The sequence below is a fragment of the Microcaecilia unicolor genome, chromosome 9, assembly GCF_901765095.1.
Source record: "Microcaecilia unicolor chromosome 9, aMicUni1.1, whole genome shotgun sequence".
NCBI classification, from domain to species: Eukaryota; Metazoa; Chordata; class Amphibia; order Gymnophiona; family Siphonopidae; genus Microcaecilia; species Microcaecilia unicolor.
The window spans coordinates 129,576,575-129,595,959 of NC_044039.1; the positions used below are offsets into that span (position 1 = coordinate 129,576,575).

The 19,385-nt window shown below is 37.9% G+C and overlaps 1 protein-coding gene across 3 annotated transcripts in view; it reads left to right on the top strand.

Moving 5' to 3' along the window:
- Positions 1 to 19,385, top strand: part of MTA1 (metastasis associated 1) — a 537,170-nt gene that overhangs the window by 349,399 nt on the left and 168,386 nt on the right. For all 3 annotated transcript variants that reach the window (XM_030214000.1, XM_030214002.1, XM_030214001.1), the window contains 4 exons: positions 4,683 to 4,804; positions 5,922 to 6,073; positions 16,637 to 16,826; positions 17,376 to 17,465. In XM_030214000.1, coding sequence (XP_030069860.1) covers positions 4,683 to 4,804; positions 5,922 to 6,073; positions 16,637 to 16,826; positions 17,376 to 17,465 — 554 coding nt within the window. The remainder of the gene's footprint in view (positions 1 to 4,682; positions 4,805 to 5,921; positions 6,074 to 16,636; positions 16,827 to 17,375; positions 17,466 to 19,385) is intronic.

Consider the following 19,385-nt stretch of genomic DNA (forward strand, 5'->3'; position numbering starts at 1 on the left):
TCTGCCGGCACTCCCTCCCGCTTCGTGCGGCTGTAGGGCAGCTTTGTACCCCTCCCGCTTCGGCGGTGTTAGGGTCAGTCAGCTCCTCCCGCGGTTGCAGGATAAGCCAGATCCCCCCGCATCGGCGGGTGTGGTGTCCCTCCCCCGCTCTGCGGGGATGAGCTGGACGGATTCCCCTCCCCCACTTGTGTGGGGATGAGCTGGGTTAATTCCCCTCCCCCGTTTCGGCGGTGGTGAGCTGGGCAGAATGTCCCTTCGTGGGTGTAATTCTCTAAGTGCTGAGTCCTGCGGATGGAGCTTTGATATCGACATACTGAGGAGTTTCCGGCAGCACATGACCACATATAGGGAGGCAAAAGCTTTGCTCTCTATCTCCACCTGCTGGTAGATGGACACAACCCACCAGTCTATGGATTGATCAGCTATGATTAATGGAAAGAAAATTATCAGGTATGATTATACATAATTTTACCTTTATTATGAGAAACTTGTAATTTAAACTTGACTTCTCAACTTGAGACTTAGGAGTAGAGGTGGATAGCCAACTAACTATGATTAATCAGGTAAATAAGGTGGTAAAGCATTCCTTTGTGTTATTGAGAAAAGATATGTAGAAAATTCTCTGAATTGTCTGTTTTTCAAATAATAGTACAGTCATTGATACTTTCAAAGATGGATTACTGCAACATCATATGTATAGGCTGTACAAAATTAATAACGAAGAGGATACAAAACAGTACAAAACCTGGCAACTAGAGTTATCTTCTAAGAAGAGAATAATCTACGATACCTTACTATTATAAGCTACATTGGCTACCAGTAATCGCTCGATCACAGTTTAAATTATTTATATTAATTTTCCGTTTTTTTACAGGGAAACGTATCCTCTTATCTGATAGGTTACCCTCCCCCCCCTTAGACGGTGAGAGGGCAGGTTTCTTATAATAGTTTCCGTAATTGACATTGGTTAGGTATTTTAGACAGCTTTTGGCTTCCATTCCATATCAGGCTGCTTCCGTGTGGAATTCGCTTCCAGTAGCAGTTCGCTCATTAACTAATTATCTGTTACTTCATAAGCAATTAAAGCAGTGCTATTTGAGCAGTCTGCGGGTTGATATAAAGTTTAGCTTATTATGGGGTCCTTTTAGAAAAGTGCGCCAAAAAATGTCCTGGACATTCGTAGGTTCATTTTTCAGCGCACCTGCAAAAAAGGCCTTTTTTTTTTTTTTTTTAGCTGAAAATGGACGTGCGGCAAAATGAGAATTGTCACGTGTCCATTTTGGGCCTGAAACCTTACCACCATCCAAATCAATAGTGGGTTGTAAATTTGTTGGAAATTCCCCTATCGTGAGATTTGAAGTTCCAATTGTTTAGTATGTTTTATACAGGAAGAGTGGATGCATTATAGCTTTATTATTTAACAAAATATATTTTTTGGGTATTAGCATTCTTTGTAGTCTGTTACCACATTGGGCAGGTTGTTTAAACATTATAAAAAATTGGATTTGGTTGGTGAACAAGCGCTCCTTGAAGGTCATGTAGTACAGAATGAACTTATGATTAAAGATCTACAACATAACAGAAAACTCTAGAGTGGATTCAACAAGAGCTTGAGGATAACAATAATCGTAGTCGACATAATAATGTATGTATGTATATTAGGCTTAATTGAAGGTTCAGCGGGACGAGACCCATAGTAACATAGTAAATGATGGCAGATGGCAGATAAAGACCTGTATGGTCCATCCAGTCTGCCCAACAAGATAAACTCATTTTACATGGTATGTGATCTTTTTATTTATTTATTTATAGCATTTATATCCCACAATTTCCCACCCACAGGCAGGCTCAATATGGCTTACAACAGTCTGTAAAAACGTACATCAAGTCAGCAAACAAACAATCAATTTCTTAGAAGTGTAAGAGAGAAAGGGTAAAAGCAAAGAAGGGAAAAAGAGAAAGAGTTGTGGTGATCAGTATGACGTCGTGACAGTGACAGGTCAGAAGTTAGAGATGCTAGGCGGGATTTGAGCGTAAGCTTTTCCAAATAAAAAGGTCTTGAGGCATTTTTTGAAGGTCGGGTGATCAGGAGTAAGTTTCACCAATTTAGATAGACCATTCCACAAATGAGCGCTAATATAGGAGAAGGTGGATGCGTAGGTGGTCTTGTACTTGAGGCCACTATACACTGGGTAATGGAGATTTAGGTATGAATGAGCTGATCTGTGAGAGTTCCTAGGTGGCAAGTTGATTAGGGTGTCCATATATGCTGGGGCTTCACCGTAGATGATTTTATGCACCAGAGTGCAAATTTTAAAAGTGATTCGGTCCTTGACAGGAAGCCAGTGCAGTTTCTCACGCAGTGGTCTTGAACTTTTGAATCTCAATTTACCATAAATTAGCCTGTCAGCTGTATTCTGGGCGGTTTGTAGATTTTTAGAAGCATATCTTTGCACCCTGCATATATCGCTCACGGATGTTGATTAGCATTGGCCCCAGGACGGAGCTCTGAGGCACACCACAGCTCAGGGTTTAGTCCTGGGATCTTGCTACTAGAATTAACATGGGTATCAGAACAACTTTAGTAGTATTCTGCAGATGTAGAAGAAGAGTGAACACTTTGGAAGGTCCTTTATCACCTCCCTAAGGTGAAGATCTGTGATGGCAAAATGAGAATTCTCAACCAAATTTGGGATACCCTGTGATTGTGACAAAGGGTGGACTATGTAACACTTTTTACTCTGCCAGTAGTTTCCTGAGTGAAAGTCCCTGCACATGTGTAATCTTTGAGCCCAATTCACACATGTTGACATGTTAATCAGTGGAAGAAATACGCCTTTTGATGAATACAAGCAGATTAGTGCAAAATAATATATATTTTTTATTTTACAATAGGAGTTCTGAATGAAATACAACAACCAAACAAATTCTTTCTGGTTGGTAGCCTTTGGTTGAAATTATATTGTGTTTGCTTGATTTGTAATCTATAATATAAAACTAGAAGCAACCAAAGATGCTGTGTGTGTGTGTAGTTTGTTTTTTTTTTTTAATCAAAAAAGCATGACCTTAAAATCCTGGTTCTGGGTGATTGAGTTTCCTCCTCATGCCTTAAAGGAAAAACATCCACAGGATATTATAAGAAAAAAATAAAAGGTTTATGCTTCTTTCTTGAGTAGAGAGGTGTGGTAGCCGTGTTAGTCCACTTTTAAAGGTAATCAGTAGAAATAAAACAAAATAAGGTAATCAGTAGAAATAAAACAAAATAAAACATGAAAAAGAAAATAAGATGATACCTTTTTTATTGGGCATAACTTTAATACATTTCTTGATTAGCATTCGAAGGTTGCCCTTCGTCAGATCGGAAATAAGCAAATGTTGGTAGATGACAGTATATATAAGTGAAACATCAAAGCATTTCAGTGACAGTCTAACAGGATGGGGGTGGATAGGTGAGAGACAGGAAGAGTCGGGTGGATGAGGGACAGGGAGATATGCATGGAGATAGGAGGGTGACAAAGCAGTACAATTCTATGGTTTATAATGGGCTAGAAAACCCAGATCTTTTAAGTCCTGTCTGGTGGGTGTCAAAATATTTAATCATTCTGACTTCAAAGGTCTTACGTTCCTATATTGTTTTAAAGTTTCCTTTCAGGAATCTTACCCTGAAATCACTGGTACAGTGTTCTGGTTTTGTAAAGTGCTGCCCCACCCACAGAGGTGACATCCTGATTGGTACTAGCATTTTTCATATGGTGTCTATGTAAATTAAACCTCTTATTTAGCATCTGACTTGTTTCTCCAATGTAGCAGCCTTCGTTGCATTTTTTACACTGAATGATATATACCACATTGGAAGATGAGCACGTGAAAGATTCCTTAATGTTGAATATTTTTCCTTTGTGAATGACAGTGGGGTCCTGTTTAATGTTTTGGCATAGTTTGAAGCTGGATATATTGCAAGGATGTGTGCCATTCTCTTCTTTTTGAGTCTGTGTTGGGAGCTTACTTCTAATTAGAATTCATGTTTTGATGGAAGCTGTATCAAGGATGAGTCTATTGAGTGAAATTTGACCTCTTTCTATTGTGAAGGAATAATCTCAGAATCCAGTCTCTGTCAGGTTCAAGAACAGTTTACAGTTAAATTTGCTGATACAGTATCTTGTACATCTCCATTTATGATCTGTTTCAGTTAATCAAAATGGATATCTGCCCCAGGAGCTACAGCTTGATCAGCTAGCGATGTGGAATGATGTGCAAACTGAAGGAGACTGCTCCTTGATACAGATTCCAGCAAAACATGAATTCATGTCAGTAATGGTTGCCTGTCTTGGAGAGGGATTGCCTCTCCACATTTAGAAGACAGTACACCAATGCATCCTGTTTTTAACATTTGGAGAATAAACCTGTAAACGTTTTTGGTCATCTTATAACTTGGTTTCTTTGAGATCTTCCACTTTTTTCTGTTTGTCTGGTTTCCCTTGTAGAAGAGTTGGTCTTCATTCCCTGGCTTAGTACCTTGTCAGAGCAGCTTTTTTTTTGGTTCAAGGATGGCAAGTTTTTTTCTGTCTGGTTCAAGGCTGCTTAATTTTTTAAATTTTTTTTACTGAATTTGGAAATCAGACTTGGAGGTTAAATGTCAGCCCATTTGCTGATTTGTGCACACACTTTCTTTTTCTTTAAAGTAACAAGCCAAACCCCAACCAAATCAATGTAAATAATGTCAAGCCAGGAGTTGTAAATGGGACTGCATTACAAGGACTGGGACAGAACACAGGAGCAGGACGTGCTTGTGAAAGCTGCTATAGTAAGTAATCCAAAAGAACCATATATAAAATCAATTTCTATAAGTGTTAGCGAGCTTGTCATGCAAAATTAGGACATAGCCACAAGTGAGCATAGGTAGGCCATGTCCCGCCTTACTCTCACCCAACTCTGTCAGCAGCATAAGCTAATGAGAAGAAACCTGACGGGGTGGCAACATATGCACTATGTGGGCCCCACAAAAACATCTTTCCTAGCTACACTACTATGTTTAGTAGCCATATTGGTCCTGAAAAAAGTTTAATTTTAAGGTATAATATCCTATATTAGGCTAACAAAAATAATGCAGAAGAATGTTAATCCTTACTAGCAAGCTTGGGAATAAACATTAGCAATGTTTATTATTTTTCCTTTTTGATGCATGGTTACATCCTTAATTCAACTATTTTCAAAACACTAGAATCCTTTTTGAAGGTGAGCTGCATCACTGTCTTCCATGCATGAAGTGTGGTGGCTGCATAGGAAATTTTCTTCCCACTAAATCACTGCATCAGTGTAAAATGAGGGTGCTGTTTAGATTCTATAGAACCTATTGCAAGAGTAAGGATGTTAATTTTGGTCCTGTTCTTTAAGTTACAGGATAGATCCTAACACATTCTGATTTGCTGGAATTCCCCATGCCAAAAAGAAAATATGAAACTTTAAATGTATTTACTATGTTTTGTGTTTTTGGTAAAATAAGCTATATGCTGCTTTGAATTGAAACACTAGGTGCTTGATTTCTCTTTCCTGACAACTTTCAGAGCATAGGAAAATAAATACAGTGCCTATACTTTTACCCCCCTGTTTACTAAGCCGCGCAGCAATGCTGACACAGCCCATTCAAAGTAAATGGGCTGTGTTGGCATTAGCGCATGGCAGCCGCTAGTGCAGTTTAGTAAATGGGGGTTAAAGTGTTAAATCTGTTCTTTCTAGGCAAACTTATTTTTACTAAGACTAACGAAAAGATAAAATAAACAGTATAAAATTAGTATAATTATGATTTCTGGTGGTATTCATTGTCAATTTTTATTTAGCAGGAAATGCTGTTTCTTTTTCAAACTTTATTAGCCTTTTAACAATTGTGTTTTAAGGATTTTCTTTAACTTTGCTGTCCATAGCCACACAGTCTTATCAGTGGTATTCTTGGGGTCCTCCTAACATGCAGTGTCGCCTTTGTGCATCCTGTTGGACATACTGGAAGAAATACGGTGGCTTGAAAATGCCAACACGATTAGATGGAGAGCGACCAGGGCCAAACCGCAATAATATGGTATGTATATATACCTTTATACTGCCTGCTTAGCTGTGATTAAAGATCAGATTTTCATAAAATGAGTTGAATAATATCTTTGAATATCAGATGGAATAGTGACTTAAGTTTCTTACACAATATACAGAAGACATAGCTGATAACGCCGGCAGTGATTGGTTTGAAATGGTGAATCTCTAGTTCAGGGGCTCTCTGTCAGATATGAAGTTCAGCTCACTCAGATTTATCAAAACAGACAAGAAATCCTTGCTCAAATGATGTCTCTGCAGAGCTAAGAACAAAAATCATGGCCTGATAATATTCGATAGCCACTGATTCAAAACATACAACTAGAGCAGGGGTTCTCAACCCAGTCAGGTTTTCAGGATATTAAGGTCCTTTTGACAGAGTTTTTAAATACTTTTTTTAAAATACCCCATTTTCACCTTTTTATTTATTTCATTTTTTCAACTTTTTTCATTTTTATTTTTTCTGTTCTTTCTTTTCTCTTTTGGTAGTTTTCCCCCCTTTTCACCATTATTTCCACTAAGAGATCCATAATTCTCACTTCACAAATTTGTATTGATAATTCTCCAGTATTTTTATCACCACTGGTTCTATATTTATTTCATGTCTTCGTCCATTTCTTAAATTTATCACACAAAAGATATATTTCTCAGAGAAGATATATATGATATGCGTAGGTTCAGAAAGGAATATATAAACATACATAAGTACACTTAATAAGTACTTTTTTTAAATAAAGAGATTTCTGTCAACATTTTATTACATTGTGCATATATTTTATTAAATATTTTCGATACAGTATATATTTTTTATATATCAGCTCTGTATGGTTAATTCCCTTGGTTATATTCTATATTTCATTTATCATTTATCTAATTTACTGTACACATTTTTTATGCAATATTATTATTTTACATTTATACACATATTTCTGCCTGGCTTATATTTAGCAACTGATGTATAAATATGTTTATTTGTGTTTTAACCGTGTATTTTTACACGGTATTTGATTATCCTAATATCTTATCAGTTTATATTTTTGTGATATTTTCCATTACCATTTGCTTTTGAGTATTCTGACATGTGATTTGGTTTGCTTTTATCTAAATTTTATCTAATTTTTATTTTATGTTTATTTGTATATATATGTGTTTTGTAGACTCCTGATGCAGGCCTTACGGCCGAAACACAACTTTTGTGTCAAGTCTTTTTTAACAAGTGTTCTTGAGATTCATCTCTGCAGATTTTGTTTTGCCTTGGTCAAACATCCTACTTTCTCATATACCTGTGTTCTCCCGTGGGGCGTTCGAGTTCTCTGCTTGACTGCGGTTCTGCAGAGCTAAGAACAAAAATCATGGCCTGATAATATTTTATAGCCACTGATTCAAAACATATAACTAGAACAGGGGTTCTCAACCCAGTCAGGTTTTCAGGATATCCACTATGAATATACATGAGAGAAATTTGCATGCAGTACCTCCATTCTACGCAAATCTGGCTCTTGCTTATTTATTGTGGATATCTTGAAATTCTGACTGGCTAGGTATGTCCTGAGGACTGGGTTGAGAAACCCTGCTCAAGTTGTATATTTTGAATCAGTGGCTATCAAATATTATCAGGCCATGATTTTTGTTCTTAGCTCTGCAGAGACATCATTTGAGTAAGGATGTCTTGTCTGTTTTGATAATTCTGACTGAGCTGAACTTTATATTTGTTCAGCTATAATGGTTAAGAAAATCATGAATATGCGTACAGAAAAATCTCATGCTTACATTTCATTAGATTTGACTTTATTCTTCGGTTCTTACTTCTCCCTGTGTCTTTTTATTCAGTAAGGATTTGCTGTTCACATATTTGCTTGTGCTTTCACTTTTAAAATTGCCAGTGGAAAAAAGTACCCATAGACACTTGCACTCATTTATTTATAGTTACATTTTATGACCAAAATAGCATGTATATTTCTGAAAATACGAAAATACTTTTTTTTTTTATTCACCATCTGTAAGATCCATTCCCCACCCTCCACCCCCAAGAGGATACACATTTTCCTATGAGAATATCTCAAACTGTAAGTTTGTTCAGAAGATGTCTAAGCAGGTCCCCTGTCTACTGCAGCAAGAGACTGAGCCAAGATTAGATATATTTTGTTTGCTTAAGCGTATACAGGCTTCCAAGAATGTAATGGCTATTCCAGTCCACAGACTTCTATTAAAGAAGCAACCCTTAGTTTCAGTACAGCCTGTTTAAAAAAAAACAATGTTGACCTTAAATACAAGATTCAACCAGCTACTACTACTACTATTTAGCATTTCTATAGCGCTACAAGGCATACGCAGCGCTGCACAAACATAGAAGAAAGACAGTCCCTGCTCAAAGAGCTTGCAATCTAATAGACAAAAAATAAATAAAGTAATCAAATCAATTAATGTGAACGGGAAGGAAGAGAGGAGGGTAGGTGGAGGCGAGTGGTTACAAGTGATTACGAGTCAAAAGCAATGTTAAAGAGGTGGGCTTTCAGTCTAGATTTAAAGGTGGCCAAGGATGGGGCAAGACGTAGGGGCTCCAGGATTCAACAAAACTCAACTATACCCTAATTCAGTTGTGGTTGAAATGGCTATGGAAAAGGCTGAAAAATGTAGAGAGGTGAGAGCGATAGATGGGAGTAATGCAGACCCTGGTAGGGAACCACACTACTACACACCCTCAAATGCTAAAACCTACCCACCAAGGGATACAATACAAATATCTAAGTTACCAATTCTTATATCAGAACTTCCTTATTATCTAAGAGACTAAAACAAATGGAACAAGAGGTATTGCTAGGAAAAAGAAATGTTTCTACTTTAATAGGGGTAAATACTAACACAGAGACAAAAAAGAGGCATAGCAAAGCACACAAGTTACATGGTTAGGTGGGGTAGCCTGCTGCTAACCAACTCCTTGGCTAGAGAAGGAGCTACCCACCTTTCTGTAGAAATCATACATATATTTATACAGGCCAAGGACTGGCTGGGATACATTATAACATGCTGTTTGATTCAGGTATACATATAAAGTATCACATACCGTTGGGCAGACTGGATGGACCGTAGAGGTCTTTATCTGCTGTAATTTACTATGTTACATTGAGCCTGCAAAGAGGTGGGAAAATGTGGGATACAAATGCAATAAATAAATAAATATAAAACATTCTGCTTGGATAGGAAGAGTTTGTGATATGTGAAAATACATTTTGCTTTAATGAAATTGCTAAACTTTAGAGTCGGAGACTTACCAATGGTACCGGCACCTTTTTCCTGAGGTCTGGCTCACTTGCCCGCTCTCTTCTGTTCCTGCTCTCGCGCTCCAAAATCTTTTATCCGAAGTCACGAATCTCCTCTCTCCCCTGCCCTCCCCTCCATGTCCAGCAATTCTCTCTCCCCTCCCCTCCCCTCTCCATGCTGGACATGGAGGGGAGAGGAGGGCAGGGAAGAGAGAATTGCTGGACATGGATGAGAGGGGAGGGCAGGTCAACGAAGAGAGATTCACTGGACATGAAGGGCAGGGGAGAGAGGAAAATCGTTGGACATGGATGGGAGGGGAGGGCAGGGGAGAGAGGAGAATCGCTGGACATGGATGAGAGGGGAGAGGCGAGAATCGCTGGACATGGATGAGAGGGGAGGGATGGGAAGAGAGATTCTCTGGACATGGATGGATGGAGGAGTTGGCGGGGAGAGAGGAGAAATGCTGGTCTTGGATGGAGGAGAGGGGAGAGAATTATTGCTTTATATGGATACAGGGGAGGGACGAGAGAGGAGAAATGCTGAACATGGATGGAGGGGATGAGAGAGAAGAAGTTGAGACAGTTCTGGATGAGTTACTGTTATTACATGTGACTCTCAGCACTCTCTCTTGAAGGTCTTTGATCTGTGTTTTTTATTTATTAATGGTGCATATGGATTTCTTCTGCTTGGCCTCCTAGAGTTGAAATTAAAGAGCCAGGTATGTTCCTGTTCTGGGTAGTGTCCCAGGCAATCAGTTCCTTGTTGGTCTTGCTTGTTATTAGACCCTATTATCCATTGTTTGTTGTTTTCCATGAGCCTGGTAGCTAGAGATTCCCATATGTGACAAATGATTCACTGCTTGTCCTTGGAGAAAGTGAAGTTGCTCACCTGTAGCAGATGTTCTCCATGGATAGCAGGACATATATTGTGTCGAGCTAATCTCAGTTCTTGTATAAAATGGAAATTTCTCTTAAGGGTATATATAGTAACAAAATCTTTAAGGTAGCTTGGGCATAAACCATTAAAGTATCTTTAAAAGAAATGACAGGGTTTTAAATTCCATCCTGGCCTTTAGCAGTAACCAATGGAGTTGAATTAAATATGGGGTCACATCATGCTTCCTTCATCCTAAAATCAGCTTGGCCGCTGCATTCTGTACAGCTTATAATCTATTATGTTGTTTTCTTAGGAAGACCCAGAAAAAAAAACTATATTATAGTAATCTAATGTTATAAGAACCAAGGCTTGAATAAACATTTGAAACTGTCTAGTAATTAATATTTTCTAAGCCTTCTTAACATTTTTAATTTGAAAAGTTTTTTTTTTTTACTATACTATTAATATGTATTTCCATAGTCAACCCGGAGTCAAGAATAACTCCTAAAAATTTTATTTCTAATTCAGTCTGCACCGCTGAACCAGCCAATATTGGGTTTGTTTGTTTATTTCTCAAGCTTGCTATACTTCTGTTTATGAAACATAGGCCACAGCAGTTTACAAATAAAATAAAGAAAAGAATGCCATAATGAAACAGGAAAATACCCAATCAAACCAAATATAAAGAACACAAATGGGCAACCCACACCCATTAGCTAGTGGGCCAGATTAAAAAAGTCTCTTCAAAATTCAGTTTTAAGAATAGTTTTAAACTTAGAGAATATCGACTCTGTGCAGATGTATGCGGGAAGTGCATTCCACAGTTTCGGGGCTAAAAAGAAAAAAGCTGAATTGCAAGTAGATTTATAATGAGCCACTTTGGGAGAAGGAATTGTGAAACGATGAGCATCGACAGAATGCAAAAATTGATTTGTTGTATATGGAATCGCCACAGAAGATAGATAAGCAGGAATACCCCAGTGGTAGACGTAAGGTAAGGCATAAGATTTTAAACTGGATGCAGAAGGAAATTGGTTGCTAATGTAGTGCACATGATGGAGGAGTAGCTGATTTACATTTACTTTTCAACAGAATATTAGTTTTGTCTGGGTTGAATTTTAAGTAATTAAATCCAGTTGTGAATCCTGTCAAAAACTTCACTCATCACACCATAGACTTCAGATAAATCAAAACAGACCAGGAACAGTAGAACAATATCATCGTATGATGAGTATTGAATCTTCAAAGACTCAAATACCCGACCCAACTCAATCAAATAGATGTTAAAAAGTGTTGGCAAAAGAGGGGAGCCTTGAGGAACTCCTTGATTCATTTTCCATTTGATCAAACACTCTCCCTGCCAATTTACTTTGATATATCTATGTTTCAAAAAACTGTTAAACCAATTCAGTATATTTACCTATCACTCAGTTTGTTTGGCAAGCAATCATGGTTTATTAAATCAAATGCAGCCAATAAATCTAGCTGTATTAAGAACATTTGTTTTCCCTTGTCTAAAACTAATCTTATTTCTGTCTGCAAAGCTGCCAGTACTGTTTCTGTACTACCGTATTTTTCGGACTATAAGACGCACTTTTTTCCCCCCAAATTTGGGAGGAAAATGGGGGGTGCGTCTTATAGTCCGAAAGTAGCGATTTCCCTCCCTCCCCCCGAGTTCGGGATTGCCCTCCCCCCCGGCCCTGTCACCACTTCTCCCTACTCACGTCACGCAATCTTCCCTGGTGGTCTAGTGACGTCGGGGGAGGAAAGAGCCCCCTCTTTCCTGCCCAGCGCACTGCTCTCCGTCCTCCTGTATGCAGCCTGACGGTCTCGGCGAGATTCAAAATGGCCGCCGAGACTTCAATTCTCGGCGGCCATTTTGAATCTCGCCGAAACCGTCAGGCAGCATACAGGAGGACGGAGAGCAGCGCGCTGGGCAGGAAAGAGGGGGCTCTTTCCTGCCCCGACGTCACTAGACCACCAGGGAAGATCGCGTGATGTGAGTAGGGAGAAGTGGTGAAAGGGCCGGGGGGAGGGCGATCCCGAACTTGGACAAGACGCACCGGAGCACCTAGGTTTTAGAGGAGGGAAAAAGGAAAAAAAAATTTTTCCTATTTCCCTCCTCTAAAACCTAGGTGCGTCTTATAGTCTGAAAAATACGGTAAATTGTGATCTAAACCCAGATTACATAGGGTCTAATAACTGATGACATTCTAGATTCTTGAAGTTGTCTGCCACATCTGCTTCTATTATTTTTATTGTAGGCAGGTTATCCATTGGGCAATAGTTACTAAATTTGAGCCTGTCTATATTAGGATTCTTTAATAATGATGACAAAATTATCTTTCCCATCTGGTCCAAAAAGCTACCTATCTGTAATGATTGATTCACCATTATAGTAAACCTCTTCACTAAAGAGTCAGGCAAATCCTTCATCAACTATGTCTGATAAGGGTCAGACAATTTCCCTTTGCAAACCTTCTTTTTTTTTTTTTTTCTTTGAGTTTCTGGGATTTCAGTAAAACTTTACCAGTAGTGATTACAAGGGAATCCCTCTGCTCCTTTCTTTTGTCCAGGTCCCAATGAATCTATCACATCTTGCTGAATCACTGGGATTTTATGTACAATCTTTGAGATTTTAGGCTGGAAACAGTTCTCAAAATCTCGGGCTGTGATATCTAAGTTCAATTTTTGTACTGGAGTAGTTATAAGGGATCTAACCAGATTAAATAGTTCTGTGGATTATTGATCACTATCATCAATTTTAGGTGAAAAATATTTATTCTTTGCTAAAACCAGTTCTTTATAGTGTTATAGTTTTCCATTCCTCTTTAAGATTCTCGCGTTTAGATTTCACCCATTTTCTTTCCAACTTCCTACGGTCCCTTTTTAATTAACATAATTCTGCAGTATACTAAGCTCCGTCTCTTGATCAAAAAAGTTTTTCTCTTTAAAGAGGGCTACTGTGTCACATCTACAGCCTGTCGGTTTGAAGATCTTTCTAAAATTAATGAATCATAAATTCTTGTAACACATTATCAGACCAAAGCAGATTTCCTGATTTCTAATTATCCACCAAAACTTTTCTATCAAGGCCTGTAATGGAAAAGATAGCATCTGACATATATCCTGCCTCATGGGTACTCCCTTTATTTATCAATTTTAATTCCAATTATAACGTCAAACCATCACCATACAACAGGTATCAGTTCTTAAAATATATTCTTACACAGGTAATGGACCATCAATAGTCATTCAAGTTCAATGGCTATCAAAGCCACTTATTCTGGATCGTCATCAGTCCATCCTTTTATTAACACTTATTATTTTTTATAACTCATTTTCCACTTGTTTTTCTTTAAAATGTTTGAAGTTGTAAAATTTAAAAATAATTCACTTATCTTGTAATCTTTTGTCTGGGGGAGTCAATGCTGACACAAATTCATGTTTCTCATTAGCTGCTTCAAAGCTTGTTCCCCTTACTGCAATTACTCAGCTAGTGCAAAACGTGAATTTGTGTCGGTACTGACTGTCCCTGACTAAAGATTAAAATATAAGTGAATTATTTTGAAATTTTACAAGTTCAAACATGTTTAAGAAAAACTTAAGTGGAAAATGAGTTATAAAAAATAATGTGTTAATAAAAGGATGGACTGATGATAATCCAGAATAAGTGGCTTTGATAGCCATTAAACTTGAATGACTATTGATGGTCCATTACCTGTGTAAGAATATGTTTTAAGAACTGATACTTGTTGTATGGTGATGGTTTGATGTTATAATTTCATTTTGAACATATCTTAAGTCACAGGAAAACAGTGTCCAATATTTCCCATTTGAAAATAATTAGCCACAGTTTTAGCTATCAAATGCAAAAGTGTTAGGCTATAGAGGGACTAATTTGCTAGAAAATTATTATCAAGAACCAGGATTAGAGCATTCGTTATTGAACACACTTTTGTTAATTCTAGTTGTACTGTAGAAAATCTGACAGCCAGGTGAAGCTTACTGAGACGATGGTTGCCTGGAAACCTTTTCAAAAACTATTAAGATATTTCATTGTATTGTATGAAAAGCATAAGTATTGTATCTGTTATTTGAATGTTCTAAAGTGTGCCTCTTAAAGTGATTCATTTGTGTTGTGCAGACATTGTGAGATCATGTCTGTTATGTGAATGTTTTACAGTGCATATTTTCTAGCGAAAAAGGTGCCGGTACTCAAATGGCAGGCCACCCTTCAGGGATGGGAGTGATCACTGAGGGACCCACCCCACAATAGACAGGCCCCCTGCAACCAGTAACAGAGCCTATGATAAGGCAGAATTGTTGTGTAGAGCCTGAGCTCTTTAATTAAAACTTGGAGACCATGGGTCAATTTTAGCAGACAATGGAAAAGGTGCCGGTACTCAGTACCCCCAAGTACCCCCTCAAAAAAAGCCCTGTTTATTTATAAAACATTTTATACCATTTTTATGGTGAAAACTCTAATATTAGTTATTTCCTTCTTCCTGCACCCCTGCCCTGATAATGTGCCACCCAGAAGTTACATCAGAGAGGCTAGATGCCGCATAGGAAAGAAAGGACCTGGCGAGGCCTGCCAGAGGCGGCCTTTTATCATTGCTGCCTCTGCTGGCAATCTATCATAGTAACATAGTAAATGACAGCAGATTAAGACCTGAACAGAGGTCTATAAAATAATGAGTGGAGTTGAACGAGTAGATGTGAAGCGTTTATTCACGCTTTCCAAAAATACTAGGACTAGGGGGCATGCGATGAAGCTACAATGTAGTAAATTTAAAACGAATCGGAGAAAATATTTCTTCACTCAACGTGTAATTAAACTCTGGAATTCGTTGCCAGAGAATGTGGTAAAGGCAGTTAGCTTAGTGGAGTTTAAAAAAGGTTTAGACGGCTTCCTAAAGGAAAAGTCCATAGACCATTATTAAATGGACTTGGGGGAAATCAACTATTTCTGGGGTAAGCAGTATAAAATGTTTTGTACTTTTTTGGGATCTTGCCAGGAATTTGTGACCTGGATTGGCCACTGTTGGAAACAGAATGCTGGGTTTGATGGACCTTTAGTCTTTCCCAGTATGGCAGTACTTATGTACCTGAACAGTCCATCCAGTCTGCCCAACTACTGAAGTTACGCATTTGGAGGACCACTTGGGGGGCGGTGGGGGGGAGGCTAGAGGGATGTCAGGCACGGGGGAGGTGATGGAGCAAGGGAGAGATTATGCTTTTGTGGTGGGAGTTCACCTGCAGGCGGTTTAAAAAAGGTTTGGACAAGTTCCTGGAGGAAAAATCCATAGTCTGTTATTGAGATGGACATGGGAGAAGCTACTTCTTTCCCCACGATTGGTTTCTGCCAGGTACTTGTGACTTGAATTGGCCACTGTTGTAAGAAGGATACTGTGTTAGATGGACCATTGGTCAGACCTATTTGGCTGTTCCTATGTTCAAATACCTAGCACTATGATCATAAAGATCTAGCTGGCTTATATACAGTGATGTTCCTAGGGTGGCTGACACCATCATACTTTAATGTAGGGTTGGTGTTACTAGATGACTGTGTTTCATACTACTTATATTGCTTAGTATTGATTCTAAAAAATTTCAGTTTGGTCTTATCAGATCATAAAACATTCCACATGCATGCCTTGTTCCCTAAATGTTTCTTTGAAAATTCCACTTCAGAATGTAAGTCTTCTTGAGTAGTGGCTTTCTTCTTGCTACCTAGCCATGCCTAGAATTTATGAAACAACTTTAAAATGATAAATATTAAGAGTTAGACATTCAGTTGGTGGTGGTGAGCAATTTGTTTAGCCACTACTGGCTTTGTCCTGATACTTAGATCTGGGCCATGTCCAGGCACCAGCTTTTAATATCTGGGTTTATGCAGGTATCTGTCTTTTATGAATTAAGTGCGCTATTCAATACTTAACCACTGATGTAGCACTGCATAAATATAGGACTGTGTTTTATGCCGTCCATTTGGCTGCTTAATTTAGGCGGTTAAGTGCTGACACTGCTCCTAGTCCGCCCACAAAATAGCTGGCTTTCGGTTTAAGGATCGGCGCTGATATTCAGTGGCACTAACCAGTTGTGCCACTGAATATCAGTGGATAGCCCCACACAGGTGATTTAAACCACTTAAAGTGATTTAGGCCCGGTCACTTAAATCACTTTGAATATTGATCAGTAAATGTTTGTGTACATTAAAAAAAAAAAACTATCAGTTTGACCATATATATGATTGCTCTCCATGTATTGTTGGTTTTGTCTTTAGTCAGGTTCTTGGATATTATCACCTACAGTCAGGGTATTCCTGTTGATTCCAAAAGATTGAGAAACGAACCTCAAATTGAAAAATACTCTGAAGCAATGAGAAAGATAATGCATTTTTTACATTTCTCAGAGTCCTCATGGTTTGCCAGTACGGAACAGTGGAAGTCCTAAATTTGCCATGAAAACGCGACAAGCCTTTTATCTGCAAACAACAAAACTGACAAGGATTGCTAGACGTCTTTGTAGGGATATTTTGCGTCCTTGGTATGCAGCAAGGCATCCATACATGCCTATCAATAGTGCAGCTATCAAGGCAGAATGTGAGTATACAACACTAATCTAATAACTAGGTAGGGACAGAGATGCATAAGCATTTGACAGAAATCTGATTACTTGTTGTTCCTCACATGAATGTTTTCAAAGTCCATAATGTCTTATAGGAATTCACAAATGTTTAAATTCCTAAACTGCTAGATTTCTTTAATTGTACAATTTTTTAAAAAAAATTGTTTTTTTTCCAAACAAAATCCAGATCATGTGACATTAGCAACTAAAATGTATTTCTAGGTTACAGAAATAGAAATCTTTGGCATACAATATATACATAATATCTAACCAGACTAATCACAGATATTTATCACTGAAGTGAAATAGATTCTCCTATGAAACAAAAAGTAAAATAAAGATGTAGTTAACCATACTAGGAATGTTTTTTTTTTTTTTTTTTTTTTTTCAAATATAGGAAGTTAAATTTGTCAAGGTGTTACTGATTTGCAAATATATGAATGGATTAGAAGAGCAAATTATTAGTGCCCCTTTTAAAAATTTGTTACTTTATAATGAAATAATCAATTCTGTTTTCTTCGTAGGTACAACACGATTACCAGAAGCAGCAAAGAGTCCCTTGATATTAAAACAAGCTGTTCGAAAGCCTTTAGAAGCAGTACTCCGTTATCTAGGTAAAGCTGATATATACACAATTTCTCATGGAACCACCAGATATATCTCTTTTGCCCAGAGCTATTGATCACTATTTAAAAGATTGGGGCACATGCAATATAAATATTCAGCCTTCTTGGACCCCACTTGCCCAATTAGGAAATTTTTGTTTTTAAATCATGATTCTTTTCTAAGCACAGTCCTGTAAAAACACAGTAGACACCATGCTACAATTTTATTCTCTACCACAGAATGTAAGACCATAAGAATATCTAACAAAAGTATAAATATTCCATAAAAAAAAATCCTTGCTCTTACTGGATTCTTAAAATGGAAGGAAAACCCTCAAAGAGCTCATAATCACAATATTTTAAGAGCTATACATCAATCTCAAGGATTGTATCTTCATCACTGGCAAAAACCTTCCATAAAGATCTTATCCTTTCTGACCCAAAAATCTTTAATTCAGGTCTCAATATAGCAATCACATTTTCTTAGAGAACAATGCACTTATGTTATAAAGCAGTGTCAAGAGCCGCTACAATGGCCAGCAATAACAGTGAAGCGCTGTCCTGTGAAACCCAGTGAAGTGTACCCTGAAGCAACGATACGAAACACAGGGGACTGCATGATAATGCAGTTGCTCCTCCCGCAGCTAAGTTCTTAATGGTGGGATTTTGTTCTTAGCATTCACCAGGCCTGCTATTGATTTAAAAAGAAGATAGAGCAGCTTTTAAACTAGAAGCTGGGGGAAGGCCGGCAGTTGCTCAAAAGTGCATGGTTTGGAATAAGGTATCTTTCAAAGATATTACCAAAACAAGGAAGATAGGGTATCCCGATAGTGAGTTTGCAAAAGAGATCATAGTAGATCAGGTGTCCTTAAATAAAAATGAGACAAAAGATTGCAAATTAATACTGTCAAGTATTAGCTTTGGAGTAAGTATACACAGGAAATCCAATACGTTAGCATTTAACTTTCAGAAAGGAGACTGATAAAATGAGAAGAGCAGTGAAAAAAAAAGAGGAGCAGCTGCAATGGTCAAAAATTTACATCAGGCTTGGATGCTGCTCAAAAATAACATCCTGGAAGCCCAGGCCAAATATATTCCATGTATTAAAAAGGAGGAAGGAAGAGCAAATGACAGCGGGCATAGTTAAAAAGTGAGGTGCAGGAAGCTATTAGAGCTAAAAGAAAATCCTTCAGAAAATGGAAGGAGAAACTGACTGAAAATAATAAGAAACAACATAAGGAATGTCAAATCGAATGCAAAGTGCTGATAAGGAAGGCAAAGAGGGACTTTGAAAAAAAGATTGCGTTGGAGGCAAAAACACATAGTAAAATATTTTTTATGTATATTAAAAGCAAGAAGCTGGCAAAAGAATCGGTTGGACTGCTAGATGACAGAGGGGTAAAAGGGGCAATCAGGGAAGACAAAGCCATAGTGGAGAGATTAAATAAATTATTTGCTTCAGTCTTCACTGAGGAAGATTTGAGAGAGATGCCAGTGCCAGAAATGGTATTCAAAGCTAATGAGTCGGAGAAACTGAATGAAATTTCTATAAACCCAGTGGATGTAATGGGGCAATTTGACAAATTGAAGAGTAGCAAATCTCTTGGACCGAATGATATTCATCCCAGAGTACTGATAAAATTGAAAAATGAACTTGCGGAACTATTGTTAACAATACATAATTTATCTTTAAAATCAAGCATGGTACCAGAAGATTGGAGGGTGGCCAATGTAACGCCGATTTATAAAAAAAGTTCCAGAGCAGATTGGGAAATTATAGACCAGTGAGCCTGACGTTGGTGCCAGGCAAAAATGGTAGAGATAGTATAAAGAACAAAATTACAGAACATATTCAAAAGCATGAATTAGTGAGACAAAGCCAACATGGATATAGTGAAGGAAAATCTTGCCTCATCAATCTATTACATT